Genomic DNA, 22,427 nt, shown 5'->3' with positions numbered 1-22,427 from the left:
GTCTCTGCCCAATACGATTTCCATCTCCATTCACTCGCAACCATCTGATACATTTAAGACACCTCTTCAGTAATTGGTGATTCAATTACAGTAGATACGACTTCCTGATCACGATGCATCACAATTCAAATATGCCTAGATTACAAATGTATTGTTTTGCATTAATTAAAAATAAAAGTTTACTTATTTATTAATAAAACACTCTTTTACATTATGGCCTTAGACAAAAATCAATAAGCAATTTGATTACTAATAAAAAGCTATTCTAAAAAAATGTGATTAAAAAGCTATATATAAGAATTACGAAATTGTAAACAATGATATCATTCACTTGCTAGTGCAATAAAACCATTAGTGCTGAACTTGATGGAACTTATTGTTGATGTGGACTTCCTGTACATCCTAGCGAGATCAAATTCAATAGAGTGTCTCACCTTCTTTATGAAAGTGCTGACAACTTTCTTCGGCCCCGTGGTGGGTTATTTAGCAGTATCACTTGGTTTGGGAATGAGATTTTTCTCGAAAAGAGAGGCAAACATTTTGTTATGAAAACCGAATCATACGAAAGTGGGAGAGTACGAAAACAAAAGTTTGGATTGTGTAGTCCATCTGTTGCCTGATTTAGTGTTTTCTCTAGTAGAATATAGTGTTTCTGTAGAATAATATAGGGTTTTCTGTGGCAATATATAGTATGCCTGTAGTGTTATGTAGCCAAATATAGTCTTTCTGTGGAATTGTAGAGTGTTTGTGTGGCAAAGTATAATGTTTTCTTTTCTGTGACCAAATATAGTGTTCTATAGTGTCAAAGATGCGGTCAATTTTAGTGTTTTCTGTGGTCAAATGTACATTATGTTTCTGTAACCAAATATAGTGTTTCTCTGGCAAAAAATAATCTTATAATCATAATGTAGGGGTTTCTGTGGCAGTGTGTAGCGTGCCTGTCGTGTTCTGTAGCCAAATATAGTGTTTGTATGATAAAATATAGTGTACTGTATATGCTGCCATTTGTAGTGCTTTCTGTGGTCAAATATCGTGTTTCTGTGGCAATGTGTAGTGTTTGTTTGGCAAAACGTAGTGTTTTTTTTTTTTCTTCCTGTGGCCAAACACAGTGTTTCTGGTGTAAAATATAGTATTTCTGTGGCGAAGATCAAGATCTCGAGAAATGTCAGGTTATGTTTCACACGTGTTTTTTGGCGAAAGTTTCCCAGGCTGCTAATGCGTGTCACAGTTTGGACGCCCCTTGCTCTGACTCAGGTCCCAAAGAATTTACTGGCAAGATGTGGTCAGATGTGCTGCTCCCTTGTTGACAACCACTGTGTTTTCATGGCGGACAGTTGCAGTTTACTGTAAGTGCACGGTGCAACCCAGTGTTAGCTCCGCTTACTGTAAGTAATCCTGAGGCAGGTGGCCTCATTGCTGCAGGAGGGGGCGTCGACCAAATAATTATTAAACTGGCTGGGTTTGGAAGCATTGAGGCTTTCACGGAACGCCTTTTTTGTGCACTCGTCTCTCTTTGTTTCAATCATTAACTTCTTCACAGAAAGGCTTCTCTTCTTCACGGCTTTTTCAAAGAATGATTAACCGTTTAATAGCAGGTTTGATTCTAGAGAACAAAACCCGCTTCTACATGTATGTTTTCGTATTTGTCGGATAGGACCATCTGGATGACACGCAGTACAACATATGGCGGTGTTTGATGTCAACCACATGCAGCTTCTTAATGAATATATATAACTAGTGCTAAACCACTGGTGTACACATTCCTCTATATGTTAAGCACATGGCACACCTTTGGAGTTGGTGTCTCACTGAAATATAATTTTCAGGGTCAAAAAATGTAACACATCCCAAGTTTGACCTTTGACTGGTGACTACTCCGCTTTATGCTGGAGTTTGGGAAACACGTGGTCATGTTTTGAGGGTGGGGGGAATTGCTCAGCTTGTGGGAAGAGGACCAGGAAAGACAGAGTGAGCTACATTTCCTTCGGAGGAACAATCTATGTGTAATTATACGCTTGCTGATTGTGTTGCGGAGGAAGTGTGCACGCCGAATTAGGGGCTTGACGTTGTATGGATTAGGTGTGTGCGGCGCTTTTTGTGTGTTGGCGACCCATTTGTGCACAGACGAGGGAAGGATGTGGACGAAGTGGGAGCTTCCTCTACCTCCTCATGCACACACACACACACAGAAAGGGCAGCTGTGGGATCCTTACATCTGGGATACAAACACAAGCGACAACTTCAAACTGCCCTCAGATTCTTACTTGATTTTTATAGATGAATGCCAATGCCTAACAATTTGGATTAGCATCACTGAACACTAAACTATAGACGCACACCACCTGCATGAGCATGAATTTCGTCGTTAAAGACATTTTATTAACTTAATTTCTCAGCAATTTTACAGCAAATAGGTGTCAGATGTGCCACAATAGTGTATTCAAAGTGTGCTGTCCAAAGTTTAGCCTTGATACCGGAATTTAGATAGTTTAAAAGTGCTTTTTAGTAAGCCCTATAGGGAACAGACTGTTTGGTGTGACTTTAGCTTTAATGCTAATGAGCTGTGTTTGACCACGCCCGTCTCCAACAGAGTGTGCGTTTCTAAGAAGTGCTTCACATTTTACATATACACTAGGGGTGTAACGATTCATCGATACGTCGATGCATCGATTTATATTCCTATCATCCAACTACATCGATCTGTGTCCAGCAAAGTGTCCATTCAGGACGACATACATCGATTTAATATTGTTTAAAAGGTAATCAATCGATTGAATCAATACTAGGAAATAAAGCATTGGATTTAAGCAGGCTGGATATGGATGTGTTTTCTTAGCACTTTTAATGATAAAGACATTAAACTGGCGTAACAGTTCGTTTGGCGTAAGTTGATTATTCATGCCTGTTGAGTGAGGTGCACGGATGACGTCATGTAAAGGCAACTGTTGGGGTTACCAAGGGTTGGAGCCGAAACGTCCTCTCCAAAGAGCACAAGTTTGTGAGTTTTTGTCCTGTAAAGATGGACTCTAGACACCCTACACCTCGGACGCTACACTCGAGTCAGTCTGCCTGTGATTTCGTCGCCACTCCTTGTCCTGGATTTATACTTATATACTTTATGTTTATACTGTGTTGGACTACATCGAAAGTCAAGTCCAACTTTGCCTTTCAAACTCATGAATCGGAGTTCAGGACAAGATAAAAGGTATGTAGGATACAAATAATAACAGAAATAACAGAAAAGAAATATTAATATTTGTATATTGCACGGCATTATACATATTTTTTGGATGTGTCCAGTTGATTTTAACATTTTCATAAGTAAAGATTTCCTGAACAAATAACCTAAGATGAGGCCGCCATGAGTGTCACTTCTCGGCTTAGTGCGCAAGACCCGCCTACCGTCTGAGTGCACACTGAGAGGGATCAAGTGATGTGTCGGTCGCGAAGATTTGGCTCTAAGAGCCGGCTCTTTGGGGGTTAAACACTGTGGTGCTCTTAAAGCCGATTTGTTTGTGAAAAATTTGCATGAAGAGAATTGATCTAATTTGTCTATGAACTATTTTTGGCTTTTAACTATGTCATGTCTTTATGCAACACACCATGCACACTCAGATTTGCATTCATCTGCCAAACATTTAACAAAGATACTGAGTTTGTATGTGGCCAAATTGAATGTGTGAGACCCCCCCCCCCCCCCCCCCCCCCCCCCCCCCCCCCCCCCCCCGCTCATAGGAGAAGTAGATGTTGATAGGCCCAAATTGAGAGTGTATGGACATACTGTTAGACCTTGAAAACAGGGGGACAATTGATTTTTGCATTGTTTGACATTGTTTTCATCTTGACCACCACCCCCTTCACAAAGTTTTGTTCAAATCGGTTGAGTAGTTTTTGCATAAACTAAAAGTAAGGCCCCAAATGTCAGTTGATTATATTGCACAACATTGTGTTGCTCCTTCCCAGGTTACAGTACCAACTTTGAAGGAAAGTCTCCAGTGTGCCCACAAACAGTTAACACTTATTCTTTCCTTCACAAGAGCAAGTAGGGGTGTGGCTTGATTTTTCTGGACACCCGCCACCATCCCTCCCCCTCATCCCTCTATCCCTCCCCTTCCCTCGCTGCCTGTGCACGTCGGTCGCAGCAGCAGCAGGAACTGAACACAATGAGGCTGTGCAGCAGCAGCAGTAGCAGCAGCAGCGGCGTCATATGCAGCAGCTCCTTAGTCCCGGTGCCAGGTTTGCCCCAAGCTCTACTGTGTGGCGAGGGAGGAGGGCGGCCAGCCTGCTAGCTTCAGCACAGCTTCCTCTGCAGAGGGCACTGCCAGCAAACAACACAAGGGGCCTTCTCATCCCTGTTGGCCCAGCCTCACCAAGGAAAAAAGGAACTAACCCGTCCTGTTTGTCTCCCCCCCCACCACTCCCCACCCCCCTTCCTCCTGTCACTCCGCTTGTTGGGTTTGGCCGTGGCGTTGCTCATCCCGCAGGTGTTCCTAAAGGAGGCCCTGGAGCAAAGGCTGGAGAAGGAGAGGGAGGAGGTGCGGCATAAGGCTGGCATGGTGATCCGCGCCCACATCCTCAGTTATGTGGCAAGGTGAGTGGGCTGAGTGACAGTGACAGTTGTCAGTGTTTGTTTTGTGATAGAAGTGTGTGCGTGTGTGTGTGTATGTGTATAAGGGAGGGGGATTATGTGCATGCCTTTGGGCACGTTTGTGCATGTGCCGTTGCCGTTACTACCACGATGCAAAAGTTTGGAGCAGGACTTTAAATTGAATCAAGTGTACAATGGATGCACATATGTACAGTTGATAAATCTCACTCTTGTTTGAGCACAAAGCTTTGCACCTTTCCTCTCGACCTGGCAGACCAGCACCCACTGGCATGCCATCTACTGTAGCTCCACTCCAAGATATAAGGTTACGGCATGCTCATGAGCTGCATTTAATTAAAAATCCTGCCTTTGCTCATGTTTCATTGACAGTGTCAGACACGTTTAATTATATTTAATTGACAAGGGAACAAGTACCATAATTGCTATGCTATTATATGCCAATATTACGTAGATATTTTATTCACTCATTCATTCCCTGTGATAACAGTGCTTCTTGACAATACTTTATATCACTGGAAGCCTGTTTGTTTTGTAATTTAAGTAATGCGCCATTTGTAATGAACATGCACTGCTGCGTGCGTGCGTTGCGCCCATGTAAAATGTGCCAAATCTTCACTGCCTATGCCAAACAGCTTATTCTGCTGTTGCTGTTCACTCATTTTTTGTGTTCTGTGGTGGCTTGGATGATTAAAGTCTGATCAGTAACAAGAAACAAACAAACCGTTGGTGTGGAAGAACCATAGACCGCGACAACAGTCAGGAGGTGCCAGGCTGGTCACACACTGCTGTGGGATGACCTTCCACTCCTCAACCATGAGTCATTGCAAGTCACCCAATGTGGTTGTACTGGTCATTTAGTATGCCCAAGCTGACCACACAATTGTTCATCTGGGTTGAGGTTCAGATTCCATTCTTTCTACTCCCAAATTCTGGAGGTAGTAGCTTATAAGCACCACTCTGTGGGGCGAGTGTCACGCGTGACATCTTGGAGGATGAAATTTGAGCCCAGACGTTGGAGATGGGGGATTGCATTCTATGATATGAGCCTTGTTTTCCCAATGATAGAGGAACCTTTATGACTATATAAGAATATTTAACGTGCACAGTATATATAATAACGAACCCTAACCCAAGCACCACCTGTATAATACAAATGGGGTAATGCAAGATGCTACTTTGTCTTGTTATTTTCACTCTGTCAGGTTCACAAAAAAAGCACAAAAACTCCTCATATATCTTATCATATATATCAGAAGTTTCAGTAAGTTAAATGTGCCAGTGATTTTTCCCGATTTCATATCTCATTGTCACCAAAATTGGTGGACAAGCTGACGATTGACATTGACCTTCGAGTTGAGCCTCCAGGTCAACTAGTAACAAGGTCAAAAATCAATTAGCAATAAAACACAGCAAATAATATATGATATTAAAAACCAGGGTGAGTGCTTTCCTGATCTATGATCATTTTGTCAATATGTCATCATGTCTCAAAACAGAAATCAACTCAAAAATACTCAAAGGTTCACAATTTTAGAAGATATTCATGAATTATGCTTCCAAATCTGTAATTATTTTGTCAATGTGTCATATATTATGACAACACAATGCACACTGTACACATGTCAAATAGCAAGTGGGGCGCTTTGGCAAGATGCCCATGTGACGTTGCTAGCTTTGAATAACCCTGTTTTCTAGTCATTCACTGGACATACAATAAAATGAGGCGCGCGTGTTCCAATGCTTAATTTTGAGTGACTGTCAGAGAGGTATTCATTTAATAATATGTTGACTTTGGTTTGTTATTGCAAACTGACATTATTATCTTTGCGAGGACAACACTATAGATTTCATAGGCATACCTAATAATCTTGCTGGGTTTGCCTTGTTAAAGGCGAGGAGAGGATAATAGAGCAGCTGACAGTAACTGGACTTTGCTGTCCCCTTTGGAGTTCACTAAAGGTCTGAAAAGTTCCCTAAAGCCACAAGTGTAGTCTTTGTGTTATTATATGTAACAAGATCTCCATCCTGAGATGAGTCACTGCCCGTGGAGTGATTATGGTGGAGACAGGGCCAAGCTCAGGGTCAAATGGTCACAGCAATGTGTGTGGGCCTCATCGGGTCATGTATGCTACATGTTCACACTGTATGCGTGTGTTCAGGGTGCATGCGTGTGTGTGTGTGTGTGCGGGTGATGAGGCTTAGTTACAAGGCTAAACACAAAAGCCCACACAACCGCATGCTCAGCAGACTGTCAACACTGCGCTGTTCGTGAGCTACCAGCTCTGTTTATTTAAACACAGGCGGCCAGCGGGCGCGAACAACCCAATGCGGCGACGTCACAACTATGTTTGTGGTGACACACAATGTTTCCCAATCAGGAAGCAGTACAAGAGGTCTCTGGCCAGCATCGTCACCATCCAGAAGAACTACCGCGCTCACTTTTGGAGGCGAAGCTTCCTGCGACTGCGCCTGGCCTCCGTTGTCCTGCAGAAGCACCACAGAGGCCAGCTGGCCCGATCCCTCTGTCGGCAGCTCAGGGAGGAGAAACGCAGGAAAGAGGAGGAGGAGAGGCGGCGTGTAGAAGAAGAGGAGAGAAGGATGGAGGAGGAGAGGAGGCGACAGGAGGAGGAGAGTAGAAAGCGGGAGGAAGAGGAGGAGAGACAGAGACTGCTGAATGAGGAGCTGAAGAGGAAGGCAGAAGAGGAGCTGAGGCTCATGAAGGAGACAGAGGAGGAACATCAAAAGGCTGCAAATGGCGACATTAAAAGGTAAACATAAAGGAGCAGCAGTGGGTGCAATGGAGTCACATTTGTTTGTTTCACATGCCCACTTGTCCTGCATTATGTTCCCAGGAACTCACTGGTGGTGAATGGTGCTCGTCAAAAGGTGAGTTCACTCTCTTCGAGCATCATGATACTGACACGGACGTCATTCAGTGGTGTCCAAAGGTGTTTTACAGGTGCAAGTGTGACAGTGCTCCAGCAGAGGGCGCTGTGCTGAAAAAAGCTTTATGCATTCAAAAACTCATTGGGTGGAACCTTGGTTAGCATTAGGGATGCTCCATTCACGGTTTTATGCTGCCGATGCCAATTACAGTATCCATGAGTGAAATCGGCCGATTCCGATCACATAGATAAATTATAAATGTTTCTATTTATTTATGATGAGTGCTATTGGCCTGGGGTGCCGTTCAAGGGGGAAAGTCAGGAAAATTCCAAGGTCCGCTGACCGCCAGGGAGCCCAAAAAATAGCTAATTACTAATAAAATTAGTAATTAATTAATGAAAAGGCCACCCCCCTCCCGTTTTTAGGATGATTTTTTTTCATGGGTATAACCAGTGGTTAAATAAATATGTACTCCCCCTATGTGAGTAATGGTCTCATCTTGGCCACCCCAATGAAACATTTCTGGCTCCGCCACTCTTTGTTAGTTGAAGACAAAATATTGGTTTGTGTTATGCTTTAACTAACAGTGGTGTTAACCTACCAAAATCTGTTTGCATACAAACTGTATGACAGAAAGCGATTAGGTAAGGTCTTTTTTGTACATTGTGTTGTTTTTATTATAAGCCTTTTTTTCCCTTACGTCTTGTAACTGTGTTCCTGTCTGATCTCCCTGCACTTTCTCTGCCGCACGTTGCCTAGAAAACAGCATAGGAAGCATGACTGGCCTGACTTTTTTTTTTTTTTAATCAGGCTTTGGGGTTCACATAATTAAAGCCAAACTAATCCTGCCAACGTGTGATGTGACCCAATTCTGTTAAGAGTAATTATATTCAGTTATTAAGTTTTATATTCATTCACGTAAACTATTTACCATCTGAGCAGTTTAGTGCAGCCCCATTACAAGTGACAACTGTAATTTCAAAAGTAGTGTAATCTTTCTGGAATGTAGCCTACCTAATGCCTCTTTTCCATCGCATGGTACCTTCTCGATTCAACAGAGCTCTGCTCACTGTTGACGCTTTTCCACTGGCAAAGTCAGTTATTATTTCTAATCAGGTCAGCTGGGGTTCCACGAGCTCCAAGATGATACCATATGGGTGATCTAAACCGCAACTGGTCACATACTCCACAGTCACTCCTTTGCTGCAGCGATCCCTTTTCTGCTGCCCTCAGTCTCCTCATGAATACAATCTTACCACGGCGACATACTGAGAAGTTATCTTCCATTGTTGTTGTTTGTTAGTGTATCTCGCGGCTTGGTTTTCCCGCTGGGGTTGATCCGTTATTTTGTTTATATAAAAAGGCCATTGTGTTAGAAACATCCTTCAAAGCAGGAGCAGGAGGCTCTTAAATGTCTATGTGGTCTGTCATTGGCTCGTCTACAGAAGGATCTGTCACAGACTACGTCCTACAACTACACCACCGACGAAGAGAGCCGTCAGATGGAGGAGATCCTGCGCTTGGAGAGAGAAATCGAACGCCTGCAGAAGCAGCAGGAAGACGGTGTGTCTCTTCTCGGGGAGATCTCCCGTGAGGAGTTACGGCAGATGAGGGAGGCTGAGATCTACCGACTGGAGAAAGAGGCCTCCCGCGTGGCGACAGAGTTCCTGGACCTTTTGGACTTTGGTGGTTTAGAGCCGTCGCTGTCGAGTGAGGAGAACCTCCACGACCCAACTGAATCGACCGCTCCTCTGGCTGAGGAGGAGGTAGACGAGGGTTTCCATGCTGAAGATGAGTGCGTTCCTTTACCTGACTTACCCCCACCAGCTGCAGTCCCCTTGGACAAGGAAGTATTCCAAAGTGTGCCCCCTCCTCCAGCTGCCTTTGCAGAAGAGCTCCGTGTCCGCTCTCCCTTGGCCTCCTCAGCTCCCCCAAACCGACTGAATCATCTCCCCAACTCCCAACTCCCCGGCCCTGCTCCTCCTGCGATCTCCAATGGAGACAAACGGCCATGCCAGGGGACCAATGAGAGTCAGGAGCTGTGTTGTTCCAACCTGCCTGACACAGAGTCGGACTATGATCAGGAGGAGTTTGAGGAGGTTCACGGGAGCTCGGGTGCTAGCATTAATGATGGTCACATTACTGATGAGGAGGTGCTGCGGAAATCCTCCTGCACCCACAACAGCCTGGACTCCTTCAGAGGCAGCTCGGACTCGGTAAGAACAACACAGAAGTTATACAAGATAGCAGATAAAAAAATGTGTACACGCCATCATTTTTTCACGACTGTAAAAGGCATTTCTGTCGCCCCCTATGGGTTGTTGTCAAAATGCTTTGGAACACATGCTAGCATACATGTAATATAAATGTTCTCAAAGTTTTATAATCATTAGACAAATGGTCGATGACATATGGGAAATTCATTGCTGATTCCTGCCCCGTCCCTGCAAAGATGCTTGTTCTGGTTAGTCCTTTCAAAGGGAGGTACCAAGTTTCATGGTGATTCGGCTAAGCACCCTGTTACAGTGAGCACATTGAGCTGTGTGGGAAATTTCAAGTCAATCCGACTTATGGGGTGAAACTTTGGGTTTTGATAGCAACACCACCACGTGCATTCGTCGGAAAATGATATTACATGTTATATTATATAATCTTAACCCTATTGTGTGCAGCATTTCAGGAGTAGAAGAGTCACCTGTTATAGGTGTATTCATTTAACAATATGATATAATAAAATTGTCGTAGCTTGCAGTGCCATTCCACACCACAGCAAACTACAATAATAATATTACAGTATTATTAAATTAATGTATTTCTGATTGTGATTTCAAATTGAGTCAAAATGGAGTGCACTACTTGGCTGCAGCCAGCAGAGGCGCCATTGATTCAGTCTCAGCTCAACACCAATGGTTCTCAGGTATTTTTTGTCATGCCCCCACTGGTTTCGAAACTGAAATCAGCGAAATGCAACAAAATGGAGGACAGTGAAGCATACAAGCTTATTTAAGTGCATGCTGTGTACGACAAATTCATACATGCTGGCGGGTCTGCACTAATATTGAAAGTTCTCCCTGCCTCTCACGCCCCCCACCGACAATTTACCGCGCCTCCCACAGGGGGGTGAAGCACTGAGCTACGCCCATGCAATGGCACAAGTCCTCCATGCAGCATTATTCTGCTCAGTACAGCACTGGCATGGAAACAGCAGTTCAGAACATTCTGAAAAAGAGTCTTACGTTTCATTATTAATGGATTAATTGATCATTAATCTTTGTACATCGAGGATATATAGTGAAATGCCTATTCCCAGTACTACAGTATGTCAAAATGGCATTAGTGAGTTACTTTCTACCAACCACCACTGAAACACTGAAGTTCCACGCAGCCATACACACCTTGACGTTCTCTTACACTGTCAAATGAAAAGAGGCAGAGAGAATGAGAGAATGGAAGAAAGACTGAGAGAATGAAGGAGAAGTGTGTGTTTGTGAATTTTTCTTTTGTTTTTAGCACGGAACTTGCAGGTGCACAGTTCTATTCTTTTATCAGAAGGCACATGCCACCATCAACCGGCTGTATCTTTGTTTCAGTTCATCGACACTGACGAGGACAACGACGTCTACGTGGACACGGACGAGGAGGTTTCCAACGGGAGGATGAATCTACTGAATGGCAGCGGGCCTCCTTATTTCCATGGCTATCTCTACATGAAGAGTTAGTAGCTTCACAAAAGCCTCTTTTCCACAGAGATCCTGAAAAACACCTGACTATCAGCCCTGACAGTAGCTCTTAACAGTACAGTCATCCCTCGTTTAGAGCGGTTAACTGGTTCCAGACCTGACCGCGATAAGTGAATTTCCACAAAGTAGGATCCAATATTAATAAATTGAATATTTTTTTAGCTTGAGCATAGAAAACCTGTTTATAACCTTCCAAATGTGTTTTTTAACATCATTAGAGCCCTCTAGACATGAACTAACATCCCTACAGTCACCTTTACACTGGTATTACCCAATATAGTGGATATAATAAGAGTACATAAGCGGCCGCAATGGTAGCCCGTGTTTTTATTTGGCATTATTGTGCCTATTGTGAGATAATTCGAACCTGCAATAAAAGACTGTTGCTCTGGCCATCAAGTCTGATGATTGTGTGTCTCACTGACACTTAGTGACCAGGTTAGAATACTACGTCAATGTCTTTGAATCCTTCTCTTGAATGGCTCATTTGTATTTTAGTTCATTTTGCCATTTTTATGCTTGAAAATGCTTAATTTTGGCAAATAACATTTGCTTAAATATTCATATGTGTTTGACTAACAATAGGCCGCATTCAATCACAAAAATCAGCAGGATTTATTAATGAATATATTTTTGAAGAACCGTGATAGAGTGAAGCCGTGAAATCCAAACCAGGAAGTGGCGAGGGACGACCGTACATGTAAACCAGCCGGTGGCACAAAGCCACTTCTCCCCAAAGCTAGTCAGAGATTTTCTTCTTCTCACTCACACGCACCGGTGACTTGGATAGATGCAGATGACAGAGACCCGCTGGAAAAATGTGACAAAGGTTGACCAAGTTAGCAAACAACAGAGGAGGAGTTATGATGCTAATTTGAACGTAAGGGTAATCAATGAAGTCGTCAAACAAATGTCAAGCAGCTAAGAGATATAAGACATGTCTTATTTTATTGCAATCCATCAGTTTTAACATGCTTTTTTCCCAAAAAGAGGAGTCGTCATATATTCGGGTCCATATGGTATTGACAATTGCTGTCAACACAAAAGGGCTGGAGACATGACCGTCATGTGTTAAACTCCACAAGTCAGTCCCGGCATTGTGGAATGCCCTTTTTACACAGGCGCTTTCCCGCCTCTGATACTACTTGGGGTGGAAATCGAGTGTGCGTCCTGTTTCTATCCAGAATAATACAATCATTAATCTCTTTTCAGGTGGACTCATGATACCATGGCGTCGCCGCTGGTGCGTACTGAAAGACGACACCTTCATGTGGTTCCGGGCCAAACAGGACTCGCTCAAGTCCGGCTGGCTTTACAAGAAAGGTGGGGGAATGTCCACCCTGTCCCGGCGCAATTGGAAGATGCGCTGGTTCGTCCTGAGGGAGTCCAAGCTGATGTACTTTGACAACGACAGCGAAGAGAAGCTCAAAGGGACCATTGACATCTGCACAGCCACGTAAGCTATTTTTAGCTGAAATGTTGCTATTTTAGAACTCACTTTGTATTAAACGCCAACAGAACTTTAGTGTTTTTTTTTTTTTACTGTGGGTTTTTAACAGGGAGATAGTGGACAATCATGAGAAGGAAAATGCACTCAATATTGTAACTGGGGAGAGGACTTACCACATCTACGCAGAATCCCCAGAAGATGCCAGGTAGAGTTCATTAAATCACTAACTTATGGTATCTCCATATACATTGTCCCCAGTAATGTATGGGAATAAAGCCCCCCTGGTGGTTGCCAGTGGTACTTTATAATTGCTGACCTTTTCCTCCCTTGGGTTTACTTTCCTGAACTCCCCGTGGCCCCATCCAGTGGTTGGTTCAGTGTGCTGAGTCGTGTCCACAGTGCCAGCCCAGAGCAGCTCATGGAGATGCACCATGAACAGGCCAACCCAAAGAATGCAGTGGTTAGTGGTGTTGCGGCCCCTTTCTCTTTGCTCCACAGCTTTTTAGCACCACGTTGCACCAACAATAATGACACACATGACAGTTCCGGCTAAAATAGGACGTTCCATATCATCATTTGAACGACAGTTAACCCTTTACGGGTCAAGTTATACTTTGCAGATTTGACTCCCAGCAGTAGCATGACTATAGTTGCATTGACCTCTCTCCTCTCTCTGTCCAGGGCACGCTAGATGTGGGCTTGATTGATTCGGTCTGTGCGTCAGACAACCCTGACAGGTAAGATGGCAACAGGAAATGACCTATAAGTGTTATTTGTCAGTAGATACACCGCATTTTGCTCATTTTGCAGCCAAGGGCCAGGGTGGGTTATTAAGTTGCAGGCCTGTATTTGTACAAATACATTTAGAGATAAGATAAGGTGAAAACTGTTCTGATAGTGATTGATTTCGAAGAGGACAGGCTTTGTTTGGAAGTTGGTGAAAATTGGAGAGAGGCTGTTTTTTCAACTTAATTTTAAAACTTTGACAATGATTTGGAGTGCATGAGAAAGTGAAAAGTAAAACATATGTCTTTTTAACCAGATTGTCATTGAATAACTAATCTAAGCATCAGTAGAAGCTTTTACAGAATACAAGACAGTTACATTTCCACAAATAAATACTTAGAAATGTATTGAAATATCATGTCTTTAATATATTATTCTGGACGCTACTCTGTTGTGTTTGTCCAGCATGGAATACAGTTTTCTATTTCTATAGTGATATTAAACACAATCATATATTTGAATCATTTTTCCACAAGTACACTTCATCAAAATAATAGATTGCAATAATATGTATTGTAACAAATAATCTATATTATATTATGGCCTCTGTTTCTCCCTGGAGGTTAGCTATCTGTTGCTTTATTTCTTTTAAATATACAATAGTGGATGGTTTCAGTTGTAGTCAGTGTAATTTCAGCCTTGTTTATTTAATCAAGTGAACGACGCACACGGCAATTCAATGGCGGCACGGTGTCGTTTAAAGCAGCGGCTGCTACATGAGAAAATATGATATTGAACACAACTGCAAGGTCCTGGAGGAATATATAATAATATAATAATGTATGTGATGTGCCGCCGCTTCTAGACCAAACTCTTTTGTGATCATCACCGCCAACCGGGTGATTCACTGCAACACGGACACACCTGAGGAGATGCATCACTGGATCGGCTTGCTGCAGAAATCTAAAGGAGACTCCAAGGGGGATGGACAGGAGTTTCTGGTCCGAGGTCAGCCATCTATAAGCTGTATATGCATGATAAAAGTATACACAGTGATCCTCGCACGCATTCACGGCACACCATTGTCTTGCACCATAAGGTGAAAGAATTCTGATAATGCCGGTAAAATGTACAGCACTCATATGCCGCTGTTGGAAACGCCACAATTTTGACATGTCTCTATGCGTCACTGATATTGTTTTTTCCCTCAAGCATTGAGATTTAACCCTTTGTTTGTCTTGAACGCACCATAGTTGTGTGCTGTCAAGGCTATGGAAGCACGAGCTTCGGCAGTCAATCTGGCCTCAAAACTGCAGCGTGAACACAAGTTAATACATGATTGTAAGTCGTTGGGAGACAGATTATGTAGACGAGGCTGGTAGGAAGGTCTTCTCTAGCCTCGCTAGCTTCTAGCGCTAGCCTGATGACCAGGCTAAAGGCTACACTGTGAATCCTATTCCAACTGTTCATCGATCAGCTTGCATTATCACTGATTAGAATTTTGTGCTTAAAATGTGTTGAATGCATGTAAATGCATATTTAGGAGTGCGTCTCGAGTGAACATCAAATAATTACAACAGTCACTTTTACTGCAAATGTTGATCCACAATCCGAGGAGCACGTCAACGTCAAGCTAGCAGGAGGGTTTGGACTGAGGCGGTGGGGTTGCCGCCATTCTCGAGTGTTGCCGGAATGTGACCCCAGCGAAAAGCGAGTATCTACTGTAGGAGTGTCCAAACTTTTTCCACCGACGGCCTCATACTGAAAATCAAAGGATGTAGGGGGCCACTTTGATATTTTTATGTATTTTTACATTTTGTAAAAAGAAAACCTTTCATTTCTGTGTGGAGTTTGCATGTTCTCCCCGTGCAAGCGTGGGTTTTCTCCGGGTACTCCGGTTTCCTCCCACATTCCAAAAACATGTTAGGTTAATTGGTGACTCTAAATTGTCCATAGGTATGAATCTGAGTGTGAATGCTTGTTTGTCTATATGTGCCCTGCGATTGGCTGGCGACCAGTCCAGTGTGTACCCCGCATGTACCCCGAAGTCATCTGGGATAGGCTCCAGCATACCCTAATGAGGAGAAGCGTCATAGAAAATGGATGGATGGATAGGTATAGTTAAAGACAATGCTTTGTGTATTAGTGTCTATATTTAATCTTCTCTGTACATTTTGCCTTTTTGCTCTATTTTTCCCATTTTTGCTGGTGTTTTTTTGGTTTAATTTAATCTCTACAATATGCTGTGGGCCATTAAAAAACAAGCTGCGGGCCACAAATAGCCTCCAGGGCACACTTTGGACACCCCTGATCTACTTTATAATGACCAAATACAACTCTAACAAGATGTTTTCCTCCCTCCTAGGCTGGCTACATAAAGAGATGAAGTCTGGGGTGAAAAGCACGTCTCTGAAGCTGAAGAAACGTTGGTTTGTTCTCACCACAAACTCCCTCGACTACTACAAGTCATCTGAGCGCAGCGCCTCCAAACTGGGAACACTGGTCCTCAATAGCCTGTGTTCTGTGGTTCAACCTGAGGAAAAGGTCTTCAAGGATACTGGTTAGTTCAATGTCCAAATTACGTCTTTGGGGAATTGGTCGATTAATCGTCCAACTAGTGCTTTAGGCGCACTGAAAATGTTGTTGCTCTTACAGGTTACTGGAATATCATCATCCACGGGCGTAAACACTCCTACCGCCTGTACACCAAAATGCTGAATGAAGCCATGCGGTGGACAAATGCCATACAGGGAGCCATTGACAGCAAAGTTCCCATTGAAACACCAACACAGCAACTCATAAGGGACATCAAGGCAGGTTTTTTGGTGCCGGACTAAATAATGAGCATTCAGTTCAATGACTTAACATGGAGATAGTTTGATGTGCACGACCTCATATTTGGGTATTAATGTCATCCTTGCACCAACTCTTTTCAGTCTATGCCAAGGACACTATCTGTTGTAAAGTGAGGTACTCACGATACGTGTGTACTGCAGTGACTTCTCCGCTAAGTAATGAGCATTGACTGAGCCAGTGTTTTATCATCTTGCAGGAGAGCAGTTTGAATGTGGAGGCAGTGGAGCAGACGTACTGGAGGAACCCCATCCTGAGATACACCCAGCATCCTTTGCACTCCCCTCTTCTGCCTCTACCTTACGGAGATGTCAGCATCCACTGTGAGCTTGTGGCATTGTAGTTTGACAGTTCTGTTGTGGATACATTGCAGCATTTTGCCCACATGCACATTTGCTTCCCCACCGTGGAGTCAAAAATCTTAAACTACTGTATGTGGTGTTTAAAGTAGGGTATGTCTGTTTACATGATAATGCATTTGCAGGCTGTCAAGCAATCCAGAAGGAAGCCATTTCCAGAAAAGGCACAAAACTTTAAAGGGATAGCTCGGATTTTTTGACATGAAGTCGTATGACATCCCCATCAGCATTGTAGTCCAATAATAGCGACTTACCCCCCACTTGGTCTCCTAAGTCCAGTTCTGGTCACATTTCCGTGATGAAGAACGTAGTTCCGCTTAGTTGCTGGGGACAATTAAGTAAAGAGTTTGGCTTCTCAAAACAATATGCGTTCAAAATATTAAAACATTTGCATCACAAAAATGCCTTATCAAAAAAATCAAACCTCACAAAACGCTTGGCGTTTTATACTTGTCTCCTGCCGTATTCCTGCGCCCCGTCCATAGTATGACGCTGAGCTTTTTGTGAGGTTTGAGGTTTTTTTTAAGGCATTTTTGTGATGCAAATGTTTTAATCTTTTGAACGCATATTGTTTTGAGAAGCCAAACTCTTGACTTAAATGTCCACAGCAACTACGTTCAAAGTGGAACAACGTTCAAAATCCGAACTATCCCTTCAAGTTTAATGCTTAAGTTAACCATGTTTCTATTTAGTCAAAAGAAAAATTTCAATAGCCAACGTGAACCCCGTGAAGTCTGCTTTGATGATTTGATTTCAAATGGGACTTTGATAAGATTTTCTACAGTAGTTGAAGGTTTATTGTGATTCAAAGCCATGAAACGTGTACGATGTTCTCAGAAACTGGAAGAAAGTCACGTCTGACCAAAGCCCAAACAAACATGCATCCTGGCTAAGTTAAAACATCTTGTGTGTCAACCATCTGTTTTTCCATTCACACATTTTATAAAGTATTTGGACAAACTGACTTCAGATTGGGCAAAAATGTATGATAATAATTTGTGTTTTTGCAGTGAAGGTTCGTTACAACGCAAAACAATGAAATCTGTGGGACGTTCTCTGAATTTGTAAGAAAATTTCCGGAAAAGGCACAGTAGCCTGGCCAAAGTGTAATGCAAATGCTAATAATGTTTCTACTTTGTCATATTTAATGCCAAATCTGCTTCATGGAAAAGTGAAAACATCTCGTCTGGACAGATTTAGTCATTTTATTCACAGATTCAGTTTTTGTCTGCTTTTCCATTCACGTGTCTGACGTACACATAGTTAACTCCAAATTGGGCGAAATTACTTACTAAGCTTTTGGGTTTTTGCAGTTGGAGGCTTGTCTCCAAAAGAATGAAACTTCAATCCAAAAGAATGAAACTTCAAAAATGTCCTCAAAATCTCTGATTTGTTTTTGTTTGTGTGTTTTTTTTAATGTAATATTTGCCATGCTATCTTGTTAAGGGGTTCTGCCTGCTAATCTACAGTGTTGATCTGTGGATGTCTCTCTCTCCAGTGCAAAAGGAGAAGGGTTACACCAGCCTGCAAGATGAAGCTGTGAAGATCTTCAACTCGCTGCAAGAGATGGAGGCAGTGTCAGACCCGGTGCCCATCATCCAGGGAATCCTGCAGACCTGCCAAGATCTGAGGCCGCTGAGGGACGAGGTCTACTGCCAGCTGATCAAACAAACCAATCACGTCCCTCACCCCAATAGCCCCTCCAACCGCGCCCACTGGCATCTTCTCACCTGCATGAGCTGCACCTTCCTGCCCAGCCGCGGCATTCTGCGCTACCTCAAGTTTCACCTCAAACGGTGAGACACGCATCTTCAAATTGTAAACGTCCAAATCAAATCAAAACTCTTCTATTTTTATTGTGTGTGTGCGTGTTCCTTGCAGGGTGAAGGAGCTATTCCCTGGCACAGAGATTGAAATGTTTGCGCATTTCATCAGCGAGTCTCTGAAGAAAACCAAAACCAGGGAGTTTGTTCCCTCCCAGGAGGAAATCATAGCACTACTTACAAGACAGGAAATGACCACAACAGTCTACTGTCATGGAGGCGGCTCGTGCAAGATCTCCATTAACTCACACACCACCGCCGGAGAGGTACGGGCGCTTTCGTGTACTAAAAGCAGCACGACAACAATTACGTTATGATTGACGGGCTTCTTCTGTGCAAGGTGGTGGAGAAGCTGATCAGAGGTTTGGCCATGGAGGACAGCAGAAACATGTTTGCTCTTTTTGAGCACAACAACACTATTGACAGAGCTGTGGAAAGCAGGGTGCTGGTGGCCGACGTTCTGGCTAAGTTTGAAAGGTGAGGTTACTGTCTGTGGCTTGTGTGAATGCTGGGAGGAAAGCAGTAGAAAGCCTTGTTTCCACTAATCGGTACGGTTTGGAAGAGATTATTACAGTGCACATTGTATTGTTTTCAGGGGCCCAAAACACTTCCTGTAACCGTGCCACTCTTCAGTACACTTTTGTAATGGTGTTGTTGGCAGTGGTGCACTTGTGGTGGGTGGAGCTTGATACACTGCTGTCTGTTGATTTGATACACAAAGAATTGTCTGCTTTCTTTTGTCCATCCACCCATCTTCTTCCATCGTCACGAGGCTAGTTGAGAGACATAGTTTCTCCAACATGACCTGGGTCGTCCTATCGGTCTGACGTGCCCTGAGCACCTCCACAGGGAGGCGTCCGGGAGGCATCCTGGTCAGATGCCGAGCCACTTCATCTGGCTCCTCTCAATGCGGAAGAGCAGCAGTGCTTCCCACCCTATCTCCAAGGGAGAGTCCAGCCACGCTATGGAGGAAACTCATGTCGGCCGCTTGTACCCGTGATCTTGTCCTTTGGGTCACTACCCAAAACTCATGACTGTGTGTGGCAAGTAGGGATGGGCATAGTAATTGATCAAGTTCTTGTTCAGTACCAAATGTGTCAATTGTTTGGAATCGTTGGTTATTGCCTTGAAGCAATTCAAGCACAATGGAATGCACTACTAAGCTGCAACAAGCAGAGGCACTGTTGAGTCAGTCTCAACTGCAGTACTTTGCTGTCTAACGAAGTACGACTGGCATGGAAATACGAGTTCAGAACATTGGGAGAGATGTTCTTCCATCCCTTTTATAATAATTTTTGTCCATTATGTCACGGCAATGCAAACCCAGTCACATTTCTCAGATGGTATGGCCTACGTACTGTTCAACACGGGACGGGACGGGACTTCGAATTAAACCAAGGTCCTATGCCAGAGCAGTGGCGAATACTGAAGAACCAGACGAAAGGGATGTCGCCTCAACAGAGCAACAAGTTGTTGATTTTTTGCAATCGAAGGAGGTGGATGTAGACATCCAATCTATTGATACTTGCATCCCACTGTATGGGAGGAACCGCACTACACCCGTCATCATCGTCAAATTCACCAACAGGAAATACAAGGTTGCCCTGCTGAAACAGGGAAAGAAGCTGAAAGGAACAAATGTCTACATGAATGACCACCTGACCAAGCGCAACGCTGAGATTGCGAAGAAAGCACGTGATCTGAGGAAGCAAGGAAAGATTCAAGGAACATGGAGTGCAAACTGCAAAATCTTCATCAAAGCAAATGGAGGACCAGAGGCCAGAGTTCTTGCTGTCAAAGACATCAAGGACCTAGAAAGATATTGAGGTCTCCCAACATGGAGGAAAACAGCTTTAATATGCTACAAGAAGATCTACAATTGGACACTTTTCACTTTACAGATCACAAACAATTGGATATGGAAAAAGATATTGATCCAGACTCAAATTTTTTCTCTCACATTACAAACGACTGCCGTTATTATACGGAGGAGCAATACAACAACAGTTTCATCAACGACGACAAGTTATCCATCATACACATAAACAGCAGAAGCTTGAACGCAAACTTTACTAATATTAAACAATATTTGAATCAATTCAAAGAACCTTTCAAAGTTATAGCAATCTCAGAAACTTGGATTAATGCTAACAAAGGAATGGACTTCGAGCTGGAAGGATATGAAATGACGTGTGCAAACAGGAACAATGCAAATGGAGGAGGTGTGGCCTTATACGTGGACAAACATTTGAACTACAAAATGGTAAAGAATATGTCATTTGTCATTGATAACATTTTAGAATGTATAACAATTGAAATCTGTAAAGAAAAAAGCAAAAATGTGTTAATAAGTTGTGTGTACAGAACTCCAAAGTCAAAGATTGGAATGTTTGAGGATTGGATTAAGACAACGTTTACAGACATAGGTCAGAAAACTATTTTCATATGTGGAGACTTCAATATTGACCTCTTGAACTCACACAAGTGCAAGGAAACAGATGACTTTATAGATACAATGTATAGCTTGAGTTTATATCCTAAAATCATTAGACCAAGTAGAATAACAGACCACTGTGCCACCCTCATCGATAATATATTCACCAATGACTTTGATAACAACACCATCAGTGGCCTGCTAATTAGTGACATCAGTGATCATCTTCCAGTGTTTACAATCTACAATGAACATTATAAGAAAAACAGGCGGAGGCAAAAAAGACTTTTCAAAGATTGCGTACAGAGGACAACATCCGTGCCTTCAAGATAGGTCTAGAAGAACAAAGTTGGGAGAGTGTCTACAGTGCAACAGATGTGGACGAGGCATATGACAGCTTCCTTGGTACTTATATGGAGCTCTACGATAAGAACTGTCCCTGGCAAGAAAAGCCCAAGAAGCAAAAGAAAAACCAGCAGCCATGGATGACAAAAGGACTAAAAAACGCCTGTAAGAAGAAGAACACATTATACAGGACATTTATCATTCAACAGACTAAAGAAGCAGAACAAAAGTATAAGACATACAAAAACAAGTTGACAACTATCTTGAGAGTGTGTAAGAGGGAATATTATAGTCACGTACTAAATAAGAACAAAAATAACATGAGAGCAACTTGGGGCATCTTAAATAGTATTATAAAGAACAACGTTAAGAAAGCAGACTATCCTCCCTATTTCATGGTTGGAAACACTTACAGGAATGACATGAATGCGGTAGCTGAAATGTTAAATGAATATTTTGTAAATATTGGACAAAAACTGGAAGAGGAAATTCCAAAACAAGACACAATTGATGAAGGGATTGATATTATCGATAGGAATCTTAATTCTATGTTTCTCACTGCTGTAACCAAAAAGGAGATCACTGACATTGTTAACCATTTTAAGGCAAAAACATCAACTGATTGTCATGGAATCGAAATGGAAACAATTAAAAGGGTCATCAATGAGATCGCAGACCCGTTAACATATATTAGTAACTTATCATTTCAGACTGGAATATTTCCAAGCAAAATGAAAACAGCCAAGGTGGTTCCAATTTTCAAAAAAGGAGACAAACACCAATTTACAAATTATCGACCAGTTTCCTTGTTACCACAATTCTCGAAAATTGTGGAGAAGCTATTTAATAATAGGTTGGACAAATTTATTAATAAGAATGAATTATTGGCAAGTAGTCAATATGGTTACAGAGCCAACATTTCAACTTCTATGGCACTGATGGAAATCACGGAGGAAATCACTACTGCCATAGACAACAGAAGATGCGCAGCTGCAGTATTCATGGATCTGACAAAAGCCTTCGATACAATTAATCACACTATTTTAATTTCAAAATTAGAAAGGTACGGAATTAGAGGTTTAGTCTTAAATTGGGTTAAAAGCTACCTAGCAAAGAGGAAACAATTTGTAAAGCTAGGAGAATATACATCTGGGAGTCTACACAATACGTGTGGAGTACCACAGGGGTCCATACTGGGACCA

General features: G+C 42.7%; 1 protein-coding gene across 6 annotated transcripts in view; it reads left to right on the top strand.

Moving 5' to 3' along the window:
* The window catches only part of myo10l3 (myosin X, like 3), a 98,955-nt gene that overhangs the window by 70,549 nt on the left and 5,979 nt on the right, over nt 1-22,427 (top strand). For all 6 annotated transcript variants that reach the window (XM_054788379.1, XM_054788378.1, XM_054788377.1 and 3 more), the window contains 16 exons: nt 4,485-4,591; nt 6,988-7,377; nt 7,462-7,495; nt 8,941-9,711; nt 11,086-11,209; nt 12,448-12,691; nt 12,795-12,890; nt 13,052-13,145; nt 13,367-13,422; nt 14,277-14,419; nt 15,777-15,971; nt 16,067-16,224; nt 16,464-16,587; nt 18,122-18,419; nt 18,505-18,712; nt 18,787-18,923. In XM_054788379.1, the coding sequence (XP_054644354.1) occupies nt 4,485-4,591; nt 6,988-7,377; nt 7,462-7,495; nt 8,941-9,711; nt 11,086-11,209; nt 12,448-12,691; nt 12,795-12,890; nt 13,052-13,145; nt 13,367-13,422; nt 14,277-14,419; nt 15,777-15,971; nt 16,067-16,224; nt 16,464-16,587; nt 18,122-18,419; nt 18,505-18,712; nt 18,787-18,923 (3,179 nt within the window). The remainder of the gene's footprint in view (nt 1-4,484; nt 4,592-6,987; nt 7,378-7,461; nt 7,496-8,940; nt 9,712-11,085; nt 11,210-12,447; nt 12,692-12,794; nt 12,891-13,051; nt 13,146-13,366; nt 13,423-14,276; nt 14,420-15,776; nt 15,972-16,066; nt 16,225-16,463; nt 16,588-18,121; nt 18,420-18,504; nt 18,713-18,786; nt 18,924-22,427) is intronic.

Source organism: Dunckerocampus dactyliophorus, chromosome 9 (assembly GCF_027744805.1).
Source record: "Dunckerocampus dactyliophorus isolate RoL2022-P2 chromosome 9, RoL_Ddac_1.1, whole genome shotgun sequence".
In the NCBI taxonomy this organism is placed as follows: domain Eukaryota; kingdom Metazoa; phylum Chordata; class Actinopteri; order Syngnathiformes; family Syngnathidae; genus Dunckerocampus; species Dunckerocampus dactyliophorus.
The sequence above is the reverse complement of the archived record's forward strand: the minus strand, read 5'-3'. Positions and strand labels throughout refer to the sequence as shown.